General features: G+C 38.6%; 1 protein-coding gene across 1 annotated transcript in view; it reads left to right on the forward strand.

Moving 5' to 3' along the window:
* Positions 1 to 3,196: 3,196 nt before the first annotated feature.
* HGF (hepatocyte growth factor) overlaps positions 3,197 to 24,151 on the forward strand; it is a gene marked incomplete at both ends in the record, with an annotated part of 53,477 nt that continues 32,522 nt past the window's right edge. Inside the window, 4 exons of the mRNA XM_084279294.1 lie at positions 3,197 to 3,272; positions 15,087 to 15,252; positions 20,866 to 20,978; positions 21,567 to 21,681. Coding sequence (XP_084135420.1) covers positions 3,197 to 3,272; positions 15,087 to 15,252; positions 20,866 to 20,978; positions 21,567 to 21,681 — 470 coding nt within the window. The remainder of the gene's footprint in view (positions 3,273 to 15,086; positions 15,253 to 20,865; positions 20,979 to 21,566; positions 21,682 to 24,151) is intronic.

Genomic DNA, 24,151 nt, shown 5'->3' on the forward strand with positions numbered 1-24,151 from the left:
GTAAAAATGTGTATTTTGAACACCAGAGTTGATTCATATGACAGATGATGATTCATGTAGAAAAGCTTCCCTGTAAAGCTAGTTGTGACTTGGTATTACTCTGTGTGTGTGTGTGTGAAGATTCCTGCCAAAACTCTGAATATTTAGCATTTCTGAATAGCAAGTTACATCTGAAAAACAAATCCAATTGTGGTTATGGTCAGAAAAGCAAATATAAAAATAGCAGTTTCTATGTATTTGGTCATGTCTGCTTACTTTTCCAACCAAAATAAAGTTTTTCAAACTATTTTACTCATGTAGGCAATCCAGAGCCAATACATCTTTGGTAAAGTGTGCAGTAACTCTTTTCTTTTTAGATCTCTTCTACAGAAATGTTATGCTGCTTTCCTAATACAGAGCTATGCTGATTTGAAAGTCAGGTTATTGGTTACAATTGCAAAGCTGCCAAAAAAAAAAAACAAAACAAACCCAAAAAGCCCCCAAAGATCCCTACTCAGCTAAGACCCAAAAACAGAAAAAGAGATTTAGAGGTTAGAAAATATGCCCTCAAAAAGTCAGAAAACATAACAGAATATTCTTGCATAAGACCTATAACTTTTGAATCTCATATTTAGAACTTTATTTTCTCTATGTGCAGACCAAAACTTAACATGAAATTATTTTTGGAAACTTAAGCATGAAATGAAATTTTTGCAGCCTTCCTTCATATTGAATATCATTTTGAGGTAATATTTGGTTGAACTGAAGTAAGACATTATGCTTCAGTTGTAAAATACATGAAGCAAGGAGACACAGAAAAAGGGTCATGCTAACTTTTGCAGTGTGTGTTCCAGGACCATAGAAAATTTTCATTTTCCAGGTCCAGATGCAAACTTTCATCTTGACTGCCTACAAATAGAACATCTGAATATAGCATCTGTAGGACCTTTCCCTTTGTAAAGTCCCTTCTGTCCCTGTCCCTCCACTCCAAGGGCCCTGGTTTCCTCTGAGAGGAATTACATGAATGAATGATGAAGCTCTACCTCATGTAAAAGGTAGAGGTGTTCTCCAGAAGGTCCCCAAAATTGGGCAAATGGAGACCCAGGACCATGGAGTTGCACCTGCATAACATATGCAGCCCCAGAAGCTTATGTCTGTCCGTGACTTGAGCTTTAAAGCAGAACTGCAGATACATCATGAATAATACATAGGACTATGTATTAATAATGGGAATCTGTATAGCAAAATAGTTTCTCCATTAGGGATCACCCTAGTCCTCAAGAGAGGCAGCAGAAGTCTTCTTAAAATTCAAGAGAAATCTGACTACATGCCAAAAACTCCCCTCAGGGAAGTCAGGGGCAAAAATATCTACTTGACTTTAATGGGGCATGATTTTTGTGCTTTATACAAAAAAGGTCGCTCATCACATGAGTGGACAGTGAGTCAAATACATCTGGTTAACACAGTGTGGCTATTCTGGGTTCAGCATGGTGCTATTGTTATTTTTGATGCTTGTTGTTTATATTTGTGTCTATCTTTAAGCACAGGGAAACCCCCAGAAAACAGAGTGAGATGTCCATTGCAGGGGACAAGAATTTTGCACAAGGTCATTGGCCAGTGGAATACATTTTCTCTGTTCTCAGGTTGTGCATCTCCTTGGAATGTCTGCAAATTAACTTTTATTCTTGGGAGAAAAACAAGGACTGGGGGAAAAAAAATAAAAGCAAGCCTAGAAATAATTTTCATTCTGCAGATTTCAGAAAGTGTATTTTTTTTTCTCACATAAATGTGTTTTTCCTGTAAAGCCAAATGTTCAAAATATTTTCTTCACAGACTCTCAACTCCTTTCTGTCCCCTTTCTTTCACTTACCAAGGCAATAATTTCCAAATGGAAAGTTTATGTTTGGCCAATGGACATAAATTGGAGGGGGAGAGGGGAGGAACAAAATGTTTTAGGAATATAGGGAAAAAATAATGAGCAAAAGTTACGAACATTTGTGTGTTGGGAAACAACCCGTTTTTAAGAAAAGCTGTTTCACTCCAAGGTGTTTATCAGCAATATGGATAGTAAGCCCGGGCTGGAGAAGGAGATCCATCTTCTGACTCACACAACGTGGGGCCACATGCGGGTCTCTGGTTTCTTTGTGGAAAATGGAGGGAAGCCGTTTCCTGTTGTCACACACTCGTGGCTATTCATGGTAGGTGGGTACATGGGAGAGAGGAACAGTTTAAATGAAGGCTGAACTTTTCCTGAAGTGTTTATTTTTGAACACTTACGTGTCATGTAAAGCCAATCTCATGACTTTAAACAAAAACCAATGCCACTGCTTCCGTGAGGTCAAACCAAATGAAGTGCAATAGAAGAATTACAACCACTTTGCCTGTAACAGAAGGAAGGTCAGGCCTCACTTCGGACAGAGGCTCTGTGGACCGACGCCAGCCAGCTGATACTTGACCTTTAGATTCCCCAGAATTGCCACAATTTTGGGGAAGTGGCATTTGTCAAGTGGCCAAAGAGGGTGATGGGAAGCCCAGGCTGTTGGCCAGGGGCAGCCATAGGCAAGTCAGAGTAAAGGTGTCTCCTCACTGGGAAACTGGCCTTGCTTTGTCCCTGGCCATGGAGTGGAGAAGTCCTGCTGGAATGCCTATGGATGAAGGTGCTGCCTGGGGATGGGGCCGAGATGCAGGTGGTAAAGGGAGGAGGCTGCGAAGGAACCTGTCTGCAGGGAGGGAGAGGTCTGTACTGGCTGCAAGTGAGAGGGCAAAAGCAGGCTGTGGGGCGAGGATGGTCTGCAGGGAGGCTCCGGGGGGGTTGCGCGGCAGCAGCAGACACCGGCCCCGGGGCAAGAGCTGGGGCGCCCGGCTCGGCCCGGCTGCTCCTCCACAGAGCCTTAAGGGATGGAGGGAGGGATGGAGGGAGGGAAGAGGGAGGGTTGAGGCTGCCGAGCCCTCTTTCTGGGCTGGCTGCGGGGCGGAGGGGAGGCAGCTCCTGGGGAGGGGAGGAGGAGAGGAGGCAGAGAGGGGATGTTGTTAAACAGTTTCTTACCGTAAGAGGGAGTTGAGACCCAGATCTTTCCAGTTAATCACACAACAAACTTAGATCATCGCAATAAAAAGCAGCTCGGCTCACTCTGCCTCCTCTAGTGACCGGCTGTGCACAGGGTCCTTCCGAGGAGCCATCTCCTCCCCGCCAGCCGCCGGGGGGGTCGTCAGCATCATGTGGGCCACACAACTCCTGCCAGCCTTGCTGCTCCATCAGCTGATGCTGCTTACCATCACCATCCCTGTGGCAGGTTAGTTTTTCTATCACTTCGCTAGTGACCCCCCCACCTCGCAGCTGCATCATTTCCCTTCTCCCTCTCTTCGCCGTGGGGAGGGTAGGTGGGTGCTCGGGGCGGTGCACCGGGCTCTCCCACCTCACCGGTGGGGCAGACTCCGTCACCCTCAGCGCACCGCAGCTTCTACCTGCCCGGCAGGGCAGCCGCCTCTCCCCGCAGCGGCGGCCGGGCGGGGGCTGAGGTGTGACGGTACCCGCGGTCCACCGTGCCCGCCCAGCGCCTCCCGCGCCCGCGGAGGGCTGCGGAGCGATGCGGTGCGGACAGGGGGCAGCGGGACGAGCCGCGCTCGGCCTGAGGCAGAGTGTGCGCGGCCAGCCTTTTGCGGGGAGGCACGGCACGCTTCGGGGTCTGCGGACAGGTCGCTGCTCCGGCACCTCCTCCTCGGGTGAGGGGGAAGAGGGGCTCTCTCGGGACGCAGGGGGGGCTGGAGACACGGAGAACGGGAGAAGGAAACGTCGTCGCTGGCCATAGGTGCTCCCGGCCGTTATCAGGACAGGAACGCGTACCCGCAATTTCCAAGCGGTAGAATAGATGTTAAGTAACATCAGTTGACAAGGAATAGCCAAAGCACAGGACTGTACGCTGCTGAAAGGGAATGTCCTTGCTGAAGTTCAGCAGCATGAGCGTGCTATTTCCAGATAGAAATACTTGTCATTTCATTAGACATTCCCAGTGAAATCCGGGAGGCGGGAGCGGGGGGAGGAACAAACAATAAGTAATCAAGTGCTGGAAGCTTTTTAGCTGAATTTCTTTCCTGAAGTGTCCCCCTTGGGCTGCATATCTGAAGAGCTAACTTTGTTTCTATTGGCCCTCTGGGGAGATGTTTAAGGGAAAAAAAAAAGTTTGCAAAGGTCTCTACAAACCTTTCCTTCCTTCCTTCCTTCCGCCAACATTGTTAGGATCAGACCTTTGCACAGACAGAAACAAAAGACAGCCACAAATTCAGGGAAAGGATGTTCCAGGAGCGGGCAGAGCGAGGGCAGGCACACGCAGCGTCTGGGTCCCCGGGGCAAGGTCTGAGGGCATCAGGACACGTGTGCGGCAAGCGGTGGTGATGGCTTCTAAGGCACAACTCTATTTTCTAGTTAAAAATATCCATTTGTTGAAATAGGATTTCAAAGTGGAATATTTGTGATCTGAGTGGCAAGTCAAAAGAAGACTGGCAGCATCATGGGCAGTAAAACCTGACAATTTTTCTCCTAGAGTAAGAGTGTGATTTGGTAGGATGCTGAATATCTCACCAGAGCTTCTGTGCTCAGTCTGCTCAGTGATGATTTTGTTTTCGTGGGCATTCTTAGCAGGTGATACAGAGCTACAGGCGTGGTGTAAGCTACCAACGTTTTCCTGAACTTTTCCATGTACGTTGCAATTTTCATTTAATGGATATGCAACCTCTCTGAAAAGTGATGACTAGAGCTGTTTAGGAATTGTCTGAGGAAACATTTTGGGGCTTTTTAACTGGAAAATGCTGACCCATCAAAACATTTCACAAAAATTATTTCTTTTAAAGAGAAGCATTCTTTGGCTTGGTTCCCCCAAATCAAATGAAAGAGAAATGTGCAGCAGGAGACATTCAGAATACCTTGTGGCACCTGCTGTTGAGATACCCTCACCAGCTACAGAAACTCTTCAGTTGATGGGCTAGTTCAAAAAAGAAGTGGAATAAGCAAGCCTCCTAACTTTATTCCATGCACCAGAGATACAGAAATGGGTCCATAGCCAAGTTCATAAGAAGTTAGGTCATGCCACTCTTCATAGTCTTTCTTGAATGAAAGTCCTTGTTCTTCCTGTGTGTACATATACTAAGCTAAATGAATATTTAATCTATCTAATATTCTGAAAGGACAGATTCAGAGACAGCCTTGGATTAAGGTAGTGTCCTAACCAGTGAGCTCTCCACTTTAGGAATGGATGGTTCATCTTGATGTGGAAGAAATTTTCCAAAACTTTAGAATTTTTCACAGAGTAGAACTTGTTTTCTGGCCAACTTTCATAATGACAGTTTCTTGGCAACCCTTCCTTTCTTAACTTTCCTCCCCCACCCTCCTTAATATTAATCAAACCTGTTGTTTGCCTTATGGGCAAGAAAACAGACCTACCACATGTGCCATTGTGCTTACCTTGCTTTTTAAAAATATCTGATCTTCAACAATATTGACTGGATTTTTACAATGTAGGCAAGGGGAACTTGTTCCATTCCTTTCTGAAAATGTATTGAATGCTTTCTAAACAAACATGGTATATTTGTACAAGATGTTGAATTTTTTCACTGGGATGTTTTTAAGAATGATTAATATTTGCCTACATATTTATTATTTTTATATATGAAAACCAATCTAAGTGATGAAAACAATTTAAAGATAGGGAGAAAAGAAGTCTTTTGCTAATGTATGGTCATACTTTTTCTATTACAGTTTTATCAAAGCTGATTTTAAATGTACCTAATTATAAATGTGATTTTTTTCTGTGAACAAATCTTTTAGGTTTGGAACACCATGTCCTAAGCTCTGTGTGAAGACAAAGTCCTGTGTTGCTGAGTTTGCTGACTAATACATGTTGGGTTATATTAATGGGTAAATAAAAAGGAGGGTGAAGAAAACACAGAGAAATTTTCATGTCAGCAAGCTGTCCGCACTATCAGTTTCTGAGTTTCTTTTTAATATATAAAAGATAAGACAGTGATTGGTGAAAGATAAATGTGCAAGGTTCCTATAGACTACTTGGCTGGTCATTATCAATATCCTGTAAGTCTCTGTCACTTGCACAATGAAATTAATCTGTAGCTAATAACTTTATCAGGGAGTTTTCTTCCTTGTTCAGATATGATTCAGTATTCTTAGACAGTTTAATAATCTTTGATAATGTTAATCTAGAGAAACTAAAAATTACTTTCTAATCAGAGGAAAAAGTAGATTGGTATACTCCAAAAGAGTGAATGTTAAAGATTTATTTAAATTGAACGTATATTTTCCTGTGAAAAGACTGTCAACCAAGTGTGTCTATTCAAATTTCTCAACATTTTCTGTATTTTGGATAATCCGAAACAGTTGTTAATGAAGTTGTGGAAGTTGCACTTTGTTCCTATGAATAAATATTTCTTAAAACAAAACAAATAAAATAAAATCCCATAGCCATAATCGATATATGAATGTTGTGTATTCCTGTGGTCTGCATAGCTAAGTATATTTTAAAAATTTAACTTGATTTATACTTCCCCATCCCAGCTGTAGATAATCATTATACTATATACTGTCAACAAAGCGAAATGATACTCTGCCAGTTGGAAGACTGTATTCCTTCTGTTTAATGGAATCCTTTTGGTGCTCTGTGCCAGGGGCTGCTTGTTTTGCTCTCACATGTAATACAGCACTTGCCCTGCTTAACAGATTTTCTGTTTCTATTAATGCCATTTTCATAAGCAACATAGCAGGAGAATATAGAGTTGAAAGACGCGAGATTAAAATGTTGCATAAAACTCTGGAAAATTGTGCACTGAAGTCAAGGAAAGGAAAGCCTCTTATTGGAGGAGCTCATCTGTCATTATTGTAATACTTCAACTGAGGCCAGGGTTGGAAGGGAAATGTGCAGTCTCCCTTGGAGAGTGTAATATCTTCCCTTTGGATCTTTACGCTGAACATTAGTTTGCCACTTAAGCAATTCGAACTTTTCCAAGGAGATTTGAAAGCAGGATAGCTGGGCCTCTTGGTGGGGTAAAAGCTTGACGTCAAGACGAGAAGGTTGCCCTGAACATTTTTGCAATTACTTGTACTGCATGGGTATTGGAATTTCACTTTCTCCACATGAGTGTGAATGTGGTGGTGGGGCTGAAGGGCAGAGGTTACAAGACAGCGTGGAGGTGAGAAAGGGTTGGTTTCCATGCTTGCTTAGGAAGTATGAATAGTAGGAGAATTGGCGTGGTATGAGCAATGTTTGTACCTTGCAGTGGGGAAGTATGGCAACTACAAAGAACTGGGAAGGGGTAAGGACATCCTTGCCATTACCCCATCTTTTTCTTGTAGTTTTTTATTTTTTTTTTTTTTTGGCAATGCCCTTAGAGGATAGTAAGAACTGTTCCTGAACTTGGTTATTATCTACATGTAAAGCAGCGCTGTGGCTAAGCAGCAATGAGAACATGCTCCAGATTAGTCAATTCTGGCAAAATCTAGCTGCAGGAGTGTTCAATGGCTTGTGGGCCCCCACCCATGTGCTGTCTGATGAGCTTGGCCATGACTGGCAGTTCTCGGTGCTGCTGGCCCAGCTGGGGACTGGCTGCTCCCTTCGTCTTCCCTCAGCTCGTCTTGCGACTCCCAGCCTTGGCCAGCAGCACTACTGTTACGTATACAACGTGCAGTAAGGCTCTCATCACTCCTCACAGGGTCTGTTTTGCTGCCCTCAGCAGTCTGTCACTCTCTACCCAAACCCCTGCCTGGCCTGCTTGTGCTTTTCTCTTTACCCCTCACTCCATGCCCAGATGTCCTCAGTGGTGGCTGAGACCCTGTCACAAAAGAAGCATGCAACGTGCTGGGTGCCTTGGAGGAGACACCACACGCTTGTAAAGATTGTGGAATGCAATGCGCAGTGGTGGGGCTTTAATTCTTGTGCAAAATGCGTAAGAAGACAAATCTTACAAGAGAAAATCCTCTCAGTAATTTCGCCAGAGGTCAGATACAGCATGTCAGAGAACAAACTGCAGCAAACTTGTTTCTGCCCATGGGTCCCACTATCCTGCTGAGCAGATAACCTTTTCTGGAAAGAAACAGAGCTGTACTTTGGCATCTACTGTCCAGTTTTAGAATGTATGATCAGTTTTGAGCATCATCCTTAGCATCTTTCATGCTGACTATAAGAGAGGGTTACGAAAGGAGGGATTAACACAAAGTTGAGCTCCAGGAAATATGTCAGTCTTTGCAGCTGCTAACAAGGGGTATGCGTGCATAGGAGTGGGTGTAGATGTGTGTGAATGGTAATATGCAATGTAAAGGCAAAAATAAATATCTTTTTGCATTTCCTGATTCCGCTCAAGAACTAGACTGAAAGCCAGTGTAAAAATAAGGAAAAAATTATCTCCATATTATATATATCTAGATTTCAAACTACTTTCTAAAAATTGTAGATTTTTTTTTTTCCATGATGGCCCTTTTGCCAAGAAAATAAATTTCAGAAGGTTAAAATAATCTCATCCTCCTCCAGATAGCTTTCTGAGAAACTGTTTAATTGTGACGAACTAGAGATGCCTCTTTGGACAGCTGGTTTTGTTTTGGTGACTTTCCATCTATACAGCTGACTGCAGTTTTTATGGGTATGGTTGGTAAACTTCTTTCACGCCAAATTATTGTCTTACATAAATAACCACATTAAACTTAATCTGGCATCTAAGTCTATTCAATCTACAAAGGTCTTTTCTTGGGCACATTTCAGAATTGTTTCAGTTTCTCATTATGTTGGTCTTTCTTTCTTACTTTTTTTTTTTTTCCAAATGAGACATCATTTGGAAAAGGTGTTCATTTTTTTGCATTCTAGCCAGGAATCTGGACATTTCTGATACTGAAACAGGCATAAGGAGAAGTCAAAGTAAATGAAAGTAAGTTAAAAGAACTGAGCATTAATTCTTATTATCAAAGTGACTCTGTTGGGACTTGCTTAAGAGAGAAAAATGTATCGAATGTATTTGTCTTAAAAGTGCTTCCTAACTGTTCTTATGGAGAACAATGTTTTGATGATCCTGTTAATGATTTTAGTATCAACATTCACCTTGAATATCTTTTATTACTCTGACCACATAGTTAAGTTAAGCACGTGGTGTCTGAAATCTTTCACCAGATGGTGAAGTTTGGGTTCGTTGGTTTTTTGGGTTTTTTTTTTTCCCTTAATGAAGTCAGTATCTTTATGCTGTCATACTGGGGCCTGCACCAATAAGCAATTGACTCTTGATGTTTTATATGCTTTCAGAAGCATTGTCTTGGAAATACATAATTGAATTTAATTAAAATTATCCCCTGAACCATGTTTTATAGACAAGTTAAACACCTTATGGCATTTGCATGATTTCTTCAACCCAAGTATGCTGAGAACTGTTGCTTTATTTCAAACCTTACTCTGATTTTTCTTCTTACACAAGCCTTGCCAAATGCATCTTTATACATACAATTAAGCAGACTTTTTTAAAAATCTCATATTAAATTGTCACTATTTATACTGAGATAAGCATTCAGTTTTGATATCTCTTATGAAAAATGTTTTCCAACACTGTGATAATCCATGGTTTTGCAAATTTTTGCTTATTGAGATAAAATGTTTGCTACATTTCTTGTGTTGAACTGTGCTTTCCCACACATTTCAGATGTGTTAAGGGTTGGGCTTTTATTCCTTTTTTTTTTTGAAGGTCTTGAATGTAAAAATGTAAAATTTAAATCATATGAAATTCAGCCTTCATATTTTTTTTTCCTAGCTCATTGGCAAAATCCAGTTTACTTTGATTTGCATTGACATTCTGACCTGGTTATCAGTTATAAAACAAATAATTCAATCTCTAATTAGTCCATCTGTTAACTGCTCAAGGTCAAGTGACTATGTTTAATTAAAAACATGATGCAAAACGTTAAACAGAGATTTTAATGCCAATTGATACTAAAGAAAGGGACTATGTATCTTCTATATTTTTGAAATAGTTATAACACATTTGTAAGACAAATTTTCTTTACTGGAATATATCTTGAATCTTCAGCTTCTCTGAGCTTCCTACAAACTGTGTGGACAATTTCCCTCTTTTTAATTTTTCTCCCCAGTGCCATCTTATTTTGCATTTCATTGCACTATTTGGAAGGACTGCAGTTGATTTCTGCAATTCTCTGACAGTATCTTCCAGCTTATGGAATTTAGGTATCTTTATTTTCTTGATTTCTTTTTTTTCCCCAAAGTTTTAGTTTATCTTGACATTGAGCAAACATAATTAACAGTGGTGCTGTCACCTGACTGTCCATATTTTTTTCCAAAACTTAAAATTATAAAATGCCTTTTTCCATCCATGGTATGAAGACCCGTGTCCACCTTACACCAGTAACTATCATAATAGTAAAAAATTACCCCAGAGAGTTAAAAGTTTCGTACAACAAAGCACATAGCTACTTAGTACAATGCTGAAGTTCTCCAAGTGTAAACAAGGAGAATAAGGAAATAAAACTCCATACCAAACCATAAAGTTTTCATTAAGAATCCTGATTTAAACATAAACCTTTAATTTAAATGTATTTATCTTCTCATTTGGAAAATCTGGTGTTGAGCTTTGATGTGTTTGTTCTGTATAATAAAGTGGGATGCACATTTAGAAAGAAATGAAAGGAATGAGGCTTCTCGCATTATCACAACACTTCACGACAAGTTTCTTTAGGAAAGCACTATTGCATAGACTACACTGAAACTTGGAAACCCTGGAAGCTGACATGCCGAATGCATCATCACTCCTGTTTAATAAAAGCTTTGTGCAGTCTATGACAAGCACATGAAAGTAGACATTTTTCTAGGGGAGACAGCCAGTATGCTCCAGTTGTATTCTGTAAGACTGTAACTCCAAAGCCTAAATATGCATATATATTAGAAAAAGCTGGATTGGCAGAATAAGGAGAATGGGGTTACCAATGAGGTAGAAAAAGTCAGAAAATTTCATTATAATTTTTTTTTTGCTGTAGACAATGCTATATGTTTTAATCTAATTATAATGAGCAAAGTTGATCTTTAGGCCTACTTGTATACTGTATGCTCTTTTGATTATCAAAATGGTGTCATATTGGCAATATTACTTTGTTGCTACTAAGCAGATAATGCAAAACTATGCCCTCTTTATGGTCATGTTAAGAACTGAGAGCCTGAAATTTGACTTGCTTGAGTATTTGAACTCCAAATGGTCTGAAACTAGATTTAAACTGAATTTGTTGAGTTTGAAATAGCTCTGTATCAGATCTATTGTTTTCTCTAAGGTGTGAATTTTTGAGATATGTAACATAATCAGGTAGTTTCAGGACTGAGTAGTGTCATGATATGTGAGCCCAAAAAGCCCTTTTTGGAGTGGGATACAGGGCTGGAAGAGAAAAAGATAGTTACTTTACTGCTATTTTCCCATAAGTCTAATGGTTAGAAAATATCCTCAGACCAGGAGAGGTGAAAATACAAGCATCTTTGCTGATTCAAACCAACCTCTCTAGTTAATCGAGAAAGTGTCTTAATATTGAATGGTATGGCATTTATTTCTCTAAGTACTTGATGTTTTTCTGGTTTTATTTTGTATAGAAATAATTGCAGTTGCGGTTAAGTAGGTTCTAGAATACAGGTACTGCAACATCCTAGTGAGTTTTCTCATCAATATGCTGCAAAATTAAAATTTTCTCTGATTTTTTTTTTTGATTTGTCATGGAGTTAAGCTACTGTATTGTTAAAAAATGTATTATTTGAAACCTTTTCCCCCAGATGCTCTATAGTTTGATCAATCTCAGTTCATGTTTCATATCTGAGAAGATTATACAGAAACCTCATATGAAAAAGATAGAAACGGAATCTAAATTTGAGTTCTTGTAGCTCCCAGGTAAATGTCTTTTGCTGTAAGGAATCTTTTTTGTTCAGTAAATACTTAAAGCCTTTTATGAAAATAGAAGAGATCCAGCGGAAGGGCTGTGGAAATCCCAAATGACATTATGGCGTACTTAATATCCAAACCAAAGTTGCCAACCATGTTAAAAAATAGAATGAGGCACCACTCTCACTCACTGTTTTGAGTGATTTTTTTAAGTCAACCGACTATTTTTAGTCAGTGGTTGCTTCTGTTGAAAAAAAAAGTTGATTCACATTTGACTGAATTCTTTTGTATTTGAATCAGTTGCTATTATTTTCAAATTTAAGTAGGATATCAGACTCCCTTAGTGATATGCTAATCAACTACAAGAAACATCAGAGGACATGCTTCACAAATAACCAAAAGTCTTAATTAATCAAAGTTCAGGAAACTGAAATGAATGGTAACCACAAATTAGGAATAATAGTTACAGTATATTGCATGATAATCTTTAACATAGAACATTTCTAGGGCACTATCTTAATTAAGATTTTAATAATAAACCTGCCTAATTTGAGGTTAAAAAAGCTTATTTATTTTTATTTATTTTGTTGTTAGAATTGAAAATGTAATGCTTGCAGCATTCGAACAGTCTTCAGTCACATCACAGATGAATTTGGCCCTTTGCCTTTTGGATTATAGGCAAGTCAGAGAATGTTGTTGTTTGAAAGCTAAAGTAAATCAGGCTGTTATGTATTGCTAAACGTAAGATCAAACCCATAATCCTCTTTGGACCACTGCTAGGAAAAACAAAAAAAAAGCACAACTGTGAACCACGTTTTTCAGGCAGAACAAAATATCTTGATTTTTAAATCATATTCTTGCATGCTGGCTGGTGAGTTTAAGGAGCTGTTATCATCAGGAATTTAGATAATGATGCTTATCAGAGCATGGGAAATGTTAGCATCGGGAACTGTAAGAAAATACTTTGATATTTCTGTACAGATTCTTACCTCCATTTGACATAAAAGTCGAACTAACAAATAAGTCTTGTAAGATAATAGATTGAGAAATATACCACAAAAGCTTTATAGAAGACTTATTTTTTCTGACATTGTCATTGTCAAAAGCAGATTTTTTGCAGCTCTTTGCCTCTATCATAGGTCTGGCAAAAAATAAAGCAGTTTCATTGTAGGCACAATGGCTTGCAGTAATAGAGGGCTGATACTTAAGGCAAGTGTCCTCACAGAATTCTTCTAAACACAACGGTTCATTTTGAGTGTATGTGCACTAGACAAAAGGAAGGCTGAAAATGCTTGAGAGACCTCATATGAGTCCTTCCTTACACAGCACCAAAACTATTAATATCTGTTTTTTTAATCAACAGCTTCTTTATATGATAGTAACATGGATTTGGAGGTAAATAAATTCTTTCCTATGAGAGTGATTGTAGTTGAAATTAAAATTGTGAGCTATTAGGCATAGGGGAACAGCAGAGTTTACCTTCTACCTTTAGAAGTTCAAAAAGATGGGTAGGATGAGGTGAAGATTATTTTATAGAGACATTGCAGTAGAGATATTCTATTCCTTTGATTTCTTTTTTTTCCTTTTTTAAACGCTGGAGCTTAACAAAATCTAATTTAAATGACTTCGCTGTATTTTTGGTGTCTTAGGGATATCTCACCACTGAGAAGTTTGATTTAGCTGCACCCAGTGAAAATGTGAGCATACTTAATGATCAGGATTGAAGTTTGCAAAGGGAGCACTCTTAAGCTCTCTTTGGCTTCAGAGTATGTGGAGTTTTCAGTAACTCCTTCAGAGCCTCAGCTCCTCAGCTGTTGCAATTTACAGTTACTCTGAGTTTCTGTACAGAATGCATCAAGCAGAAGCTAACTGACCTAAGTGCATGCTGCATTTGCATGAGGAATTATCTATTCAGGATAACTGTGCTGAGGTTTCATATATTTGAAAGACTGGCAAAATTTAATACATTGATCTGAGCATTCATGTTCTATTCTTGTTGCAAATTCTGGAGAGAAGAATGAAAGGACAGCTGTGAAAACAGTTATATGGAAAGAAGTTATGAAAAATATGATAACTTACTTTGTCAATTAAGGAGGTATTCATTCATCTAACCTTACCTGGATTAGCCATCTGATCATCTGGGGTTATGGAGTCCAATAGGAGAAATAGATCCAAGAGCTATTTGCCCTCCCTTTGTTACTTATGTCTCAGAGCAGGGAGAATTACTCTCCAGAGGTACCTCATCTGCCTTCACAGACAATAGAGCAGCCTACACTCCCAGATTGGTTTCTGTGGAACAAACAATAAAAATATACATACCTATTGGGAAAGTTGTGGGTTCTAATTGCAAAAATCAAAGACTTTTCCTCTTGCACTTTAGCCAAACATCTCTAGCCAATCTTCCCTGCTCCATTTTATACTCTTTCCTCTGGGCCTTTCAAGAGAGACATAGAAACCAGATCAGTGCGTTCCTTTTCATGGAAATCTTTGCAGCAGTGTAGACTATTTCCATGCTGTGGCCTCTGCTTCCCCTCGTCTTCTTTTCTGTAGACTTACAACTCTGATTCTGTCACACCTAAACTGGACATGACACACTGAGGCTTCGCTCCAGCAGAAGGAGGAAAAATGCTTATTTTGTGTCACTTCCAGGCTCTACTTCTTTCCACAGTTTGTGATAATAGTTTGTTGGTTTTAGAACAGTTGATCACATTGAGATCATGATTCTCTATAACATTTATATCCTTTTCTTTCTCATTGCAAATATGGTCTATCCATCTGAATAAGAGCTTTGTTCACCATTTTCACTTGAGTTTTTAATGGAAATATTTATAAAATCTCAGATTATTATTATTATTATTATTATTTGGCATATTTTGAGCCTTCTGAAAAAAAACTTTACTATGGGTAAAAAAATTTCCTCTTACCCTTTCCTAGCAGTATGTGAGTCTTTATTTGATATTCATTTTGCTGTAACTCCTACAATTCCTGCTTTAAAAATGGAGATAACTATCTAAAATAATCAATTATTCTCAACTCTCTGCCTGTACTTTATTTCTGTGAATTTATACTTTAGGTACCAGTTTTCCTATAATTCCTAATAAACTTATTCATATATAATGCCATCTTTAATCTCAGCACTCTTCTTTACAGTGTTGTGTTTTTGTTGTTTTTTTTTTTTTTCTTCTTCTTTGCTTCTTTCTTAGAGGGCAAAGGAAGAAGGAGAAATCCTCTTCATGACTTCAAAAAAACAGGAGAGTTGATGCTCATTAAAGTTAACAAAACACTGGAAGTAAAAACCAAGCTGTTAAATACCACCGAGCAATGTGCAAAGAGATGCAGCAGGAACAAAGGACTTTCATTCACTTGCAAGTAAGTTATGTATCTCTTGTTTTTTTCCTGATGTAACACCATTTGGACCCTTTTTTTTTTTCTCTCCTCTGTAACACACTTTGAACAATGGTGTCTCTGTAACAGTCATCAGTGGTAGTATGTACTGAGGAAAACCTAAATATTTCCAGGATCATCTTCTACCTTTCCAGAGAATATCAGAGGTTTCTGAAGTTTCATCTGAATTATTCTGTCTTCTTAGCTTGTCAAATCTGTACTATTTTCCATAACATAGCTGAAAAAATGTACTCTTGTTATGATGTGAGTGACTTGTGCTGCACTGTGGTGTTGGGTGAACATTTCTGAGATTTTTATGTCTCATAAAATAGTTATTGTCACACATCACAGCTGCAGTATTTCAGCACCACTTCAGACCATATTCTGTCTTCATTCTTTGCACATTACCCCTACTTAAATCAGGGGTAACCTCACACATGGAGCACAGATACATGCACTGCTGAGGTTCACTGGCAAGTACCACCAATCTGATATAGAGGAATCAAACCTGAGCTGCACAATCACTACAAGTGTACAACAGTTTTTCTTCAGCATCTGCTGTCTCTTCAAAACACATCACGCAGCTGATTACTTGTCTCCCTTGTACATATTCTCTACAATTTCTTGGAACAAATCACTATTGTTCTTCCAATGTATTAGACTTAAATTATCCCCCTGGCCTCTCTTAGTCTAGACCATTAGTAATATATATGAAAGGAGATGAATGCAGGAGAATCTTGGAGACAATGAATGGCTTCTGGACTGGTGAGTGCTGGGCTAAATGTGAGCCTGATCTTGAAACATTAAAAAATCTTGACAACTGCTACAAATGGAAGCTAGACCAAATGTGATAATAAAAGTTCTTTCTTGTCAGAAAAGGTTCTCAACTGTTATTTCATCCTTAATGCTGCAAGATCTATTTTCTATTGGTTTTGTACTTTGACTATTTATATATGCAAACAATGAGGAAAGTTTATTTATTCCTATTAGAAAATATTTTCCAGGCACCAATATTTTTCACATGGTACAAGCCACTCCTTTTCCTATTGGCAGAGCTTCCACTGATACCATTGCCAAGTTGATCCAGTTGTATTTAATACAGCAAGAGATCCTTGAATTCTGATGGTCAGCAATGAGGTGTATTATAAAATTAGATTGGACAGTATAAAAAATTCTGAATTATGTCAAGCAAACAATCATTCCACATTCCAAATCTGCTTAGGAAAATTGTCTCAAGCTAGGTGTTGCTTCTTTGGCTGGTATGTCTTGTGTTCTGAAAATAAAAAGTAGTTTAATATATCTGTTGCTTTTATTTTTTTATTTTTCACGAATAATAATTTGGAATGTCTCCGAATTTTTAAAACTTACTCATTTTTTTATCGATACAGTATCAGATATATTCATTAAGGGATAAATTCTCCCTACTGTAATCAGTCAATACAGCAACATAGAGGAACTATGGAAGGCAGGTTTAGATTGGATATTAGAAAAAAAAAATTTACTGAAAGAGTTGTCAGGGCCTGGAACAGGTTGCCCAGGGAGGGGGTTGAGTCACCTTCCCTGAATGTGTTCAAAAAAAAGGTTGATGAGGTACTTAGGGATATGGTTTAGCATAGGATGGGATTGGTTGAACTTGATGATCTTCAAAGGTTTCTTCCAACCTTGTGATTCTGTGATTCTGTGACTTTGAGAACACATCTTGTAAGGGTCCTAATCTGATAGCAGAACAGTCCCACTCTACTGATAGCAGAATGGCAATCAGTAATCTTTTTTGTAAATATGACTACTCTTGCTGTGAAGTTCCATTTTCCCTGACACATTTTTAGCAAGGAAGGCTAGCAGCAGAGGTGTAGGTGGTTAGATCTTGCCTGTGCTCCAACTATGCAGCACAGCAAGAGGGATTTTCTGTATCTGGGAGCATTCTTGTGGTTTTCCATTTGGCCCCAGATGAGTCCTGTTGTAGTGTGTGTAGTCCTTTGATGCTGCTATAAACATGTATTTGTTGTGTGTACCCTTTAAAGGAACCGGTGATATCTGATTACTGATATCTCAGTTTCATTCCCAGGATCCTCAGTCTTAAACTTCATACAAGCATATGGTTACTACAAATTGAAATTTATTGCAAACTTAAATTAAAAGCAATTAGTTTCCTGGTTGCTCTGGGAGCATTCTAAAATAAGAGAAGTAACAGAAAATGGCATTTTAAATATTTGAAATATAAGACTTGGATTTTCCTTTGTTTATTCACCTTTTCATGGCTTGATTCCAGTCCTCTATATCCATACAGTAGTTGTCCATCAGTTAAGTCATAGCAATGATGTTTTATTTTCTGGATGCAAACTGAATTTGCTTAAGTACCAAGAACACATAAAAGAGAAATACTTTGTAACACAGTCCTGACAATATCACTGATAGCATCAACACCTGAGAAGTACACAAGCAGGAAGAGGGCTAGGTTTCTTTTCTGCCAGAAAGTGGTAAAATAGCAGATTCCAGGCACTACAGACTTGTAAAAGGTCAAATAGTTCTTATTTTCTGTGGGGAAGGCGATGTAGGACAACTCTTGATTCATTTATGATGTTTCCGTATCACTTGTAAATAAATTGTGAGTATTGTATTTGATAATCAATAATCCTTTGATGCCTATTTGTTGGAGCTAATATTCCACTTCTCAGACAGGACTTCCCTCTTTTTCCTTGTCATCATGTTACTCATAGAATCGTAGAAAGGTCTGGGTTGGAAGGGACCCCAAGGATCACAGATTTCCAATCCCCTGCCACAGGCAGGGACACCAACCTCCAGCCATGATCTAGACAAGTTTTCCAGGGCCCCATCCAACCAGGACTTGAACACCTCCACAGATGGGGCATCCACCACCTCTCTGGGCAGCCCCTTCCAGCACCTCACCACTCTCTCTATAAAAAACTTCCCCCTAATATCTGATCTAAAATTTCTCTCCTTTAGCTTTAATCCATTCCCCCTTGTCCTGCCATTGTCTACCCTTTTAAAAAGTTGATTCCCCTCCTGTTTGTACGCAATGAGGTCCCTCCCCAGCCTTCTCTTCTCTATGCTGAACAAGCCCAGTTCCCTCAGCCTCTCTTTGTAGGGGAGGTGCTCCAACCCTCTAATCACCTTCATGGCCCCCCTCTGAATCCTCTCCAACAGTTCCACATCTTTCTTGTATTGGGGGCCCCAGATCTGGACACAGTACTCCAGAAGGGGCCTCACGAGTGCAGAGTAGAGAGGGACAATCACCTCCCTGTCCCTGCTGCCACCCCTCCTCTGATGGAGCCCAGGATACCATTGGCCCTGCGAGCTGCAAGAGCACGCTGCTGGCTCATGTAGTTTCTCATCCACCGGAACTCCCAGGTCCTTCTCAGCAGGGCTACTCTCAAGGAGCTCTTCTCCTAGTGCAGACCTCTATCATTTCAAATGGAGTTACAAGATCTTTATCTACACTTGTTTCTTCTTCATAACATTATTCCTAAAATCCTCCATCAAATACCCTTCCCTTAGACTCACTTACCTTGCTTTTTTGACTTTGTAACTCTCTGTCTCATTTTCCGCCTTCCCTACCAGCTTTATTAACCTGCTGCTAAAATGTTCTCATTCCTTTCTTTTTCTACCATTCACAGTCCATTACTTCTACTGTTTTCCTTCAATCATCCTTGCACCTTTTCCCACTATCTTTCTTATGGATAAGAAAAAGATAATATCGTTTCTATTTCATTGGCTATGAAGATAACATTGCAGACATGACACTTCCTCACCCACAAATCTGTGCCTGTCTTATCCTTTGTTATCTACCAAATTTCTGGCATGTCTTTGTATTTACATAGAAAAAGATTCCAGTATAGACCACAGGATTCCAGTATCTGATCAGAAAGCCTACTGACTATCTTAGTGCAAATAGCAAAAAAAAAAAATTGTTGTGATCGGTAGTATCAGTAGAAGAAAGTCCAAGAATTGGATTTAACATGTTGTGTTTGGAAGTGTAAAAAGCCTCCAGATTTAGGTCCAAGAAAAGATTGTTAGAAACTTTTATGTGCAGAAGTGGCTGAATCCAAATTGGAAAGAAACCAAGAGGCAACTGAAAGACAAAAACTGGAGGAAATGTTTGTAAACAGTGCATTCTGCATTCCCACTTTAGGAGGGAGGAAGGGAAAGGAGAATGTAATTGGAAATGCAGGAAAGGTCAAGGATATTTTTGTGAAGATGGAGTTGGAGGCACTTGGATACGCTTATTTGAGAACTAGCCAGGAGAGAACAGAAGGCTGAACAAGGGCAGAAGGATGAAGGTTAGCAGGTTGGAAACATTTGGAGTCAACAGAGTAGAGAGAGCAGTTGGATGAAAAATCTGTTTGGTGATGGAAACGATAATGAAGAGGATGTTTGAAAGAGTGAAGAGTGGGGAGGTTGGATAGGATCTTATAATATTTTTAACTGAAGCCAGCAAGATTTCACACAGAAAAACTTGTATGGCAAGAGGGGAATTAAATGAAGATCCAAGAACTGAGTTGGGGAGGTGGTGCTCAGTGATATGGCACAGCCGAAGTATGGATGAAGTGCAGGAAATCTGTGTATCTTGGATATTATCGAGTAGTGGTAAAATGCCTTCTCAGTTCAGAATAAAATATCTCAGAAGGTTTAGGATGACTGACAGAAATGTAGACCTTGTGTTGGGCTAGAGGCAATAGTGTCATGTCAGTGATTTGTTATTTGGTGCTAATCAGAAATTAAGGGAAAAAAATGAATTTTCAGTGGGTTTTGTTGGCTTTCATTTGTTGATTTGTTATTTGGTTTTTTCTTATTTATGTAAGAACTGTTACCCCTACCTAGGCAATCAACAGTTTTTAAAGTTATTCAAAATATTATACCTAGACTTAATGAAATTCTTTTCAAAATGATTTTAGGAGAAATAGGTCTGCACATTTAATTTAAAATATTGAAAGAAAATGTTTTACTCTTCTGATTTCTGTTTATCTTTCTTGCCCCCAAAAATCCACTCAATTCAGCACACGTTGTACTTTATCTTTGAAAGCAGTTAAAAATAAGAGGAAAAAAGGAAAACAAAAGCAAAACAAGAACAAGCTGTAGGTACACTATCACATCTTATTCATAAAAATAATCTTGTTTTTAAACAGCTCTGTTGTTCTAGGCAAGAAATAGACTCCTTGGGCTTGAAATCTCCTTCAGTCATCAGTGTGAGATACTTAACTATTTCAGAAGCATATTGTAAGCAGAAGGTGTTTTAGAGTCTTCTTTTTTTTTTTTTTTTCCCAGAAGGCAGCACAACTGGGGACACAAATGCAGTTGCATTTATCTCACTTTTAAAATAAAGATCTCTAATGACAAGGGAACTCTTAGATTAGTGTGAACAACCAAGCTGGTATTTAATGTAATGGCCACATCAATTTAATTTCTTTGTTTCTTTGTTCTTGTCAGCACAGTTGTGGGTTTAAATAGTAATTTGGACTGTTTCTCTGACTTTCCCAGTAAAAATAAATCTGATGTCATTGCATGCTCCTTGGCAGGCCATGTGTCATTATTATAAACCACACAGAGATTTTTTTTTTCTCATCCAGATTTTCTTTGCAGGGCCTTTGCTTATGACAGAGTTACAAAACGGTGCCATTGGTTATCCTTCAACAGCTTGACAAATGGTGTGAGAAAAAAGCAAGACCATGCATTTGATCTGTATGAAAAGAAGGGTAACTGATTTATTTACCAATTTTGTTTTTCCAGCTATGGAGGGGGAAAAAAGCTGAGGTCAGCCGGTGACTTTTTGGCTGTGGGAGCATTCTGGGCATGGAATGATTTTATGTATTCTGAAAGCTGCATCCTACAGTTATTTGCAAATATCCTGGTTTTGCTCCCATGCAAGTTAATCTATCTACTTACTTTTGCTCAGTTTTCCAACACTCATATTTGCCTGCCATCATATGCACTGGTCTGGATTGCTAATTCAATTTACTACTTAAAAGCCCAGTTATATGGATTGCTGTTATTGGCTTAATATTGCTTTTATTTACCTCATTATTGAGTGGAGGACTTATGTTCTCAGACATAGACTTTTGTTCAGTCGGACACCTTGAAAACATTTCCAGTAGCTTTCTTTGGGAATTTAGTGAGCAACATTTTGAAAAAAAAATTCCAAAATACACAATAATATATGTGGGCAATTAAACAGCATTTTGAATAATTAAGTATTTAAAGACTATCAAAATACATTTTTATGTGAGCTTTAATTTTAAATACATTAACCAAATGTTTAATTTTCTTCCCTTTTCTTTCAATAGACTATGTCAGGAATTGTATCATTGGAAAAGGAGCAGACTACAAAGGAACGATATCTGTTACTAAAAGTGGTATCCAGTGTCAAGCCTGGAATTCAATGATCCCCCATGAGCACAGGTAAGAGTTCAGGAGTAAAGACAATGGAAAGAGTGCTCAGAGAGCTTCCATAAAGCATGGTTTGACTTATTAGCAGACAAAGAATTTATAAGAAAAATTACCTTAGACAACAAAGTCCCTTAGGTGTATTTTTGCCTTTCCCCAAGTGATGCCTTTCTCCAGATGCCAGAAAATCCTTAATTTTTTGGGGTTTCTCCAAAGATGTCTCTCATAATGCCAGCCTGTGTGTCTGTATCCCTTCCTTTCCTGTGTCAGTTATTTTAGCTGTTTATACCCTTTTGATCTCTTAGCTACTGGCAGAAACAAAACATCTGTGTAACTTCAGCCTGAGGTCTGGTTTATCACTGTTTTCTAATTGACTCCCAGGAAATGGGTAATTCAAAAGAATATATTATTAGGAAGCAAGGGATCTTAGGGATATTAGGTCACCTATTTGATCAGTATATAATTACATTACTATATTTTGCATGGTTACTATTAATTCTCTATGATTCATAGAATATGTTAAACTCTAGAAAACATTTAGACTAGGCAATAAGTTCACGGAAAACTCTGACCAGGTTATTGAAATATTTTCCTTCAGAACATACAAGCAATAACAAAAGACTGATGCAGTAAGTATGGGGCATAACTTTTAAGACCTGATGTAGTGCGGATCTGAGGCCATACCTACATCTTGAGAGTAGACTTAGCAGTTATATTGGCTAAGGGAAGAAAAATAAGCCAAATACTTGAGCCAGTAACAGTAACTGTAGGAACAGATTCAACCACAATAAATATTGGAAACGAGCAGAGGGACTCTGGTCTACTCTTTGGCCATTTCTCTGTGAACCTTCTTATGTTGGCTGAAGCCATTTAGATAATAAACCCTGTAGAGCCCAAAACGATGTGTCCGCTCATGCATAAGCTTCCTAACTCCATTGTTGCCTTTTGCTCTGGACTCTCAGCATCAGCTCTTTGTTTAGGAGGAGACAAGCTGGCGCTTGCTAGAGAGGAACTGGGCTGTGCACTGCTCTGTCCTGTCCTGACCAAATCTATCCAGTGTGCAAGATGATATCTTGGAACAACATTAAAAAGCAAAGAATACTTGGGTTCTCTCCTCTTATGATGTGTTACAAAGCTGAGCCTCAGGCTTGGACTTGACTGGACTTGGCTGCTTATAATATAGATGGTAGTGTGTGTCTGATTTTCAGTGTGAGACCAGACTCACGCTTAATTGTGAATGTATGATAAATACCATCAGCTCCCACAGCAATGACCTCTTAAGACACTATACTTTAAACTATACAGTCTTCATCTTTTAGAATTGAAAGAATTCTTAAGAATTCCAGACTAAGCAAAAATGAGCATTTATTCTGTAAAATATACATGGGATTTTACATATTTAAAGAAAGAAGTGTCTGGGTAGTATATATTATCACTAAATCACATTTTAATATACAACATACAGTTTTATCTAATACATTTCGACAGCCACTCTTCTATGATGTATTTTATGAGAATGACTTTTCTCCTGCCTTGTGCAATAAGTTTAATTTTTAAAAGGTCACTGGATAAATGAGGTGGCTGCATGCTAATTTTGTTTTTCAACATCAGAAAATATGATTTCATCATCAGAGACATGAGGGAGATGGGAAGAAGCAGACAGTAGTGGTGTGTTTGGAACTTATTAGTATGAAAGGCTGAGATTTTTAGGTCAGTTTTTCTCAACACCAGATTATCACAAAGTGCCATTGGAAAATAAATGCCCTTTTCATATTCAAGGGGGAAATGTACTTTACTGATTTTTCATTATCTTTCTAGAAAGAATTGAAATAACTTCTGGCTAAACTTGTGCTTGGATTTAACAAATAATATTTTTATTTATTTGTATTCCAGTAGAACATGGAGACTTGCAGCTGAAAAAAAGTTTCTGTTATTTTTGTCTCCATCTTAGTACAGATTACAAGAGGGCTGTTTTGGTTTCTTTTTTTCCTCTCTCTTAAGATCTTTTTTAAATCTAAATGAATAAAGACAATCCAAAAAGAGTTCAAAGAGAAACGGTCAAAGAGTAGACCAGTTCTTCACAGGCTTTTTGCTAGTTTCCATGACTTTCTCTGTGGTTGAATCTGTTTCTACCATTACTCTTACTGGCATCAGCTTTTGGCTTTCTTATTTTTTTCCTTACCTAATGCAGATAAACTAAATCAGCACAGAATTTTAGGAGCAGCTCTATCTTCAGTTTCTGTGTGGGTCTTTCCTTCATTTCATCTTTTCCTTCTTCAAGAATATTGTTTCAGAACCTGTTGAAACCATTTTTATATCTGACCTATTTTGAGTTTCTAATGCTGTTGATGTTTTTAGTGTTCAGACAGCATACCTGGCATAATTTGAAATGCCTTTTCCCTGTATGTTCTAATGTCCATAATTTCTGAGCAGAAAGATTTTCCAGCAGGAAAAATTAAATAAAATTTTCTAACATGCATTGACA

This window comes from Gallinula chloropus (assembly GCF_964237585.1).
Source record: "Gallinula chloropus genome assembly, chromosome: 1".
In the NCBI taxonomy this organism is placed as follows: domain Eukaryota; kingdom Metazoa; phylum Chordata; class Aves; order Gruiformes; family Rallidae; genus Gallinula; species Gallinula chloropus.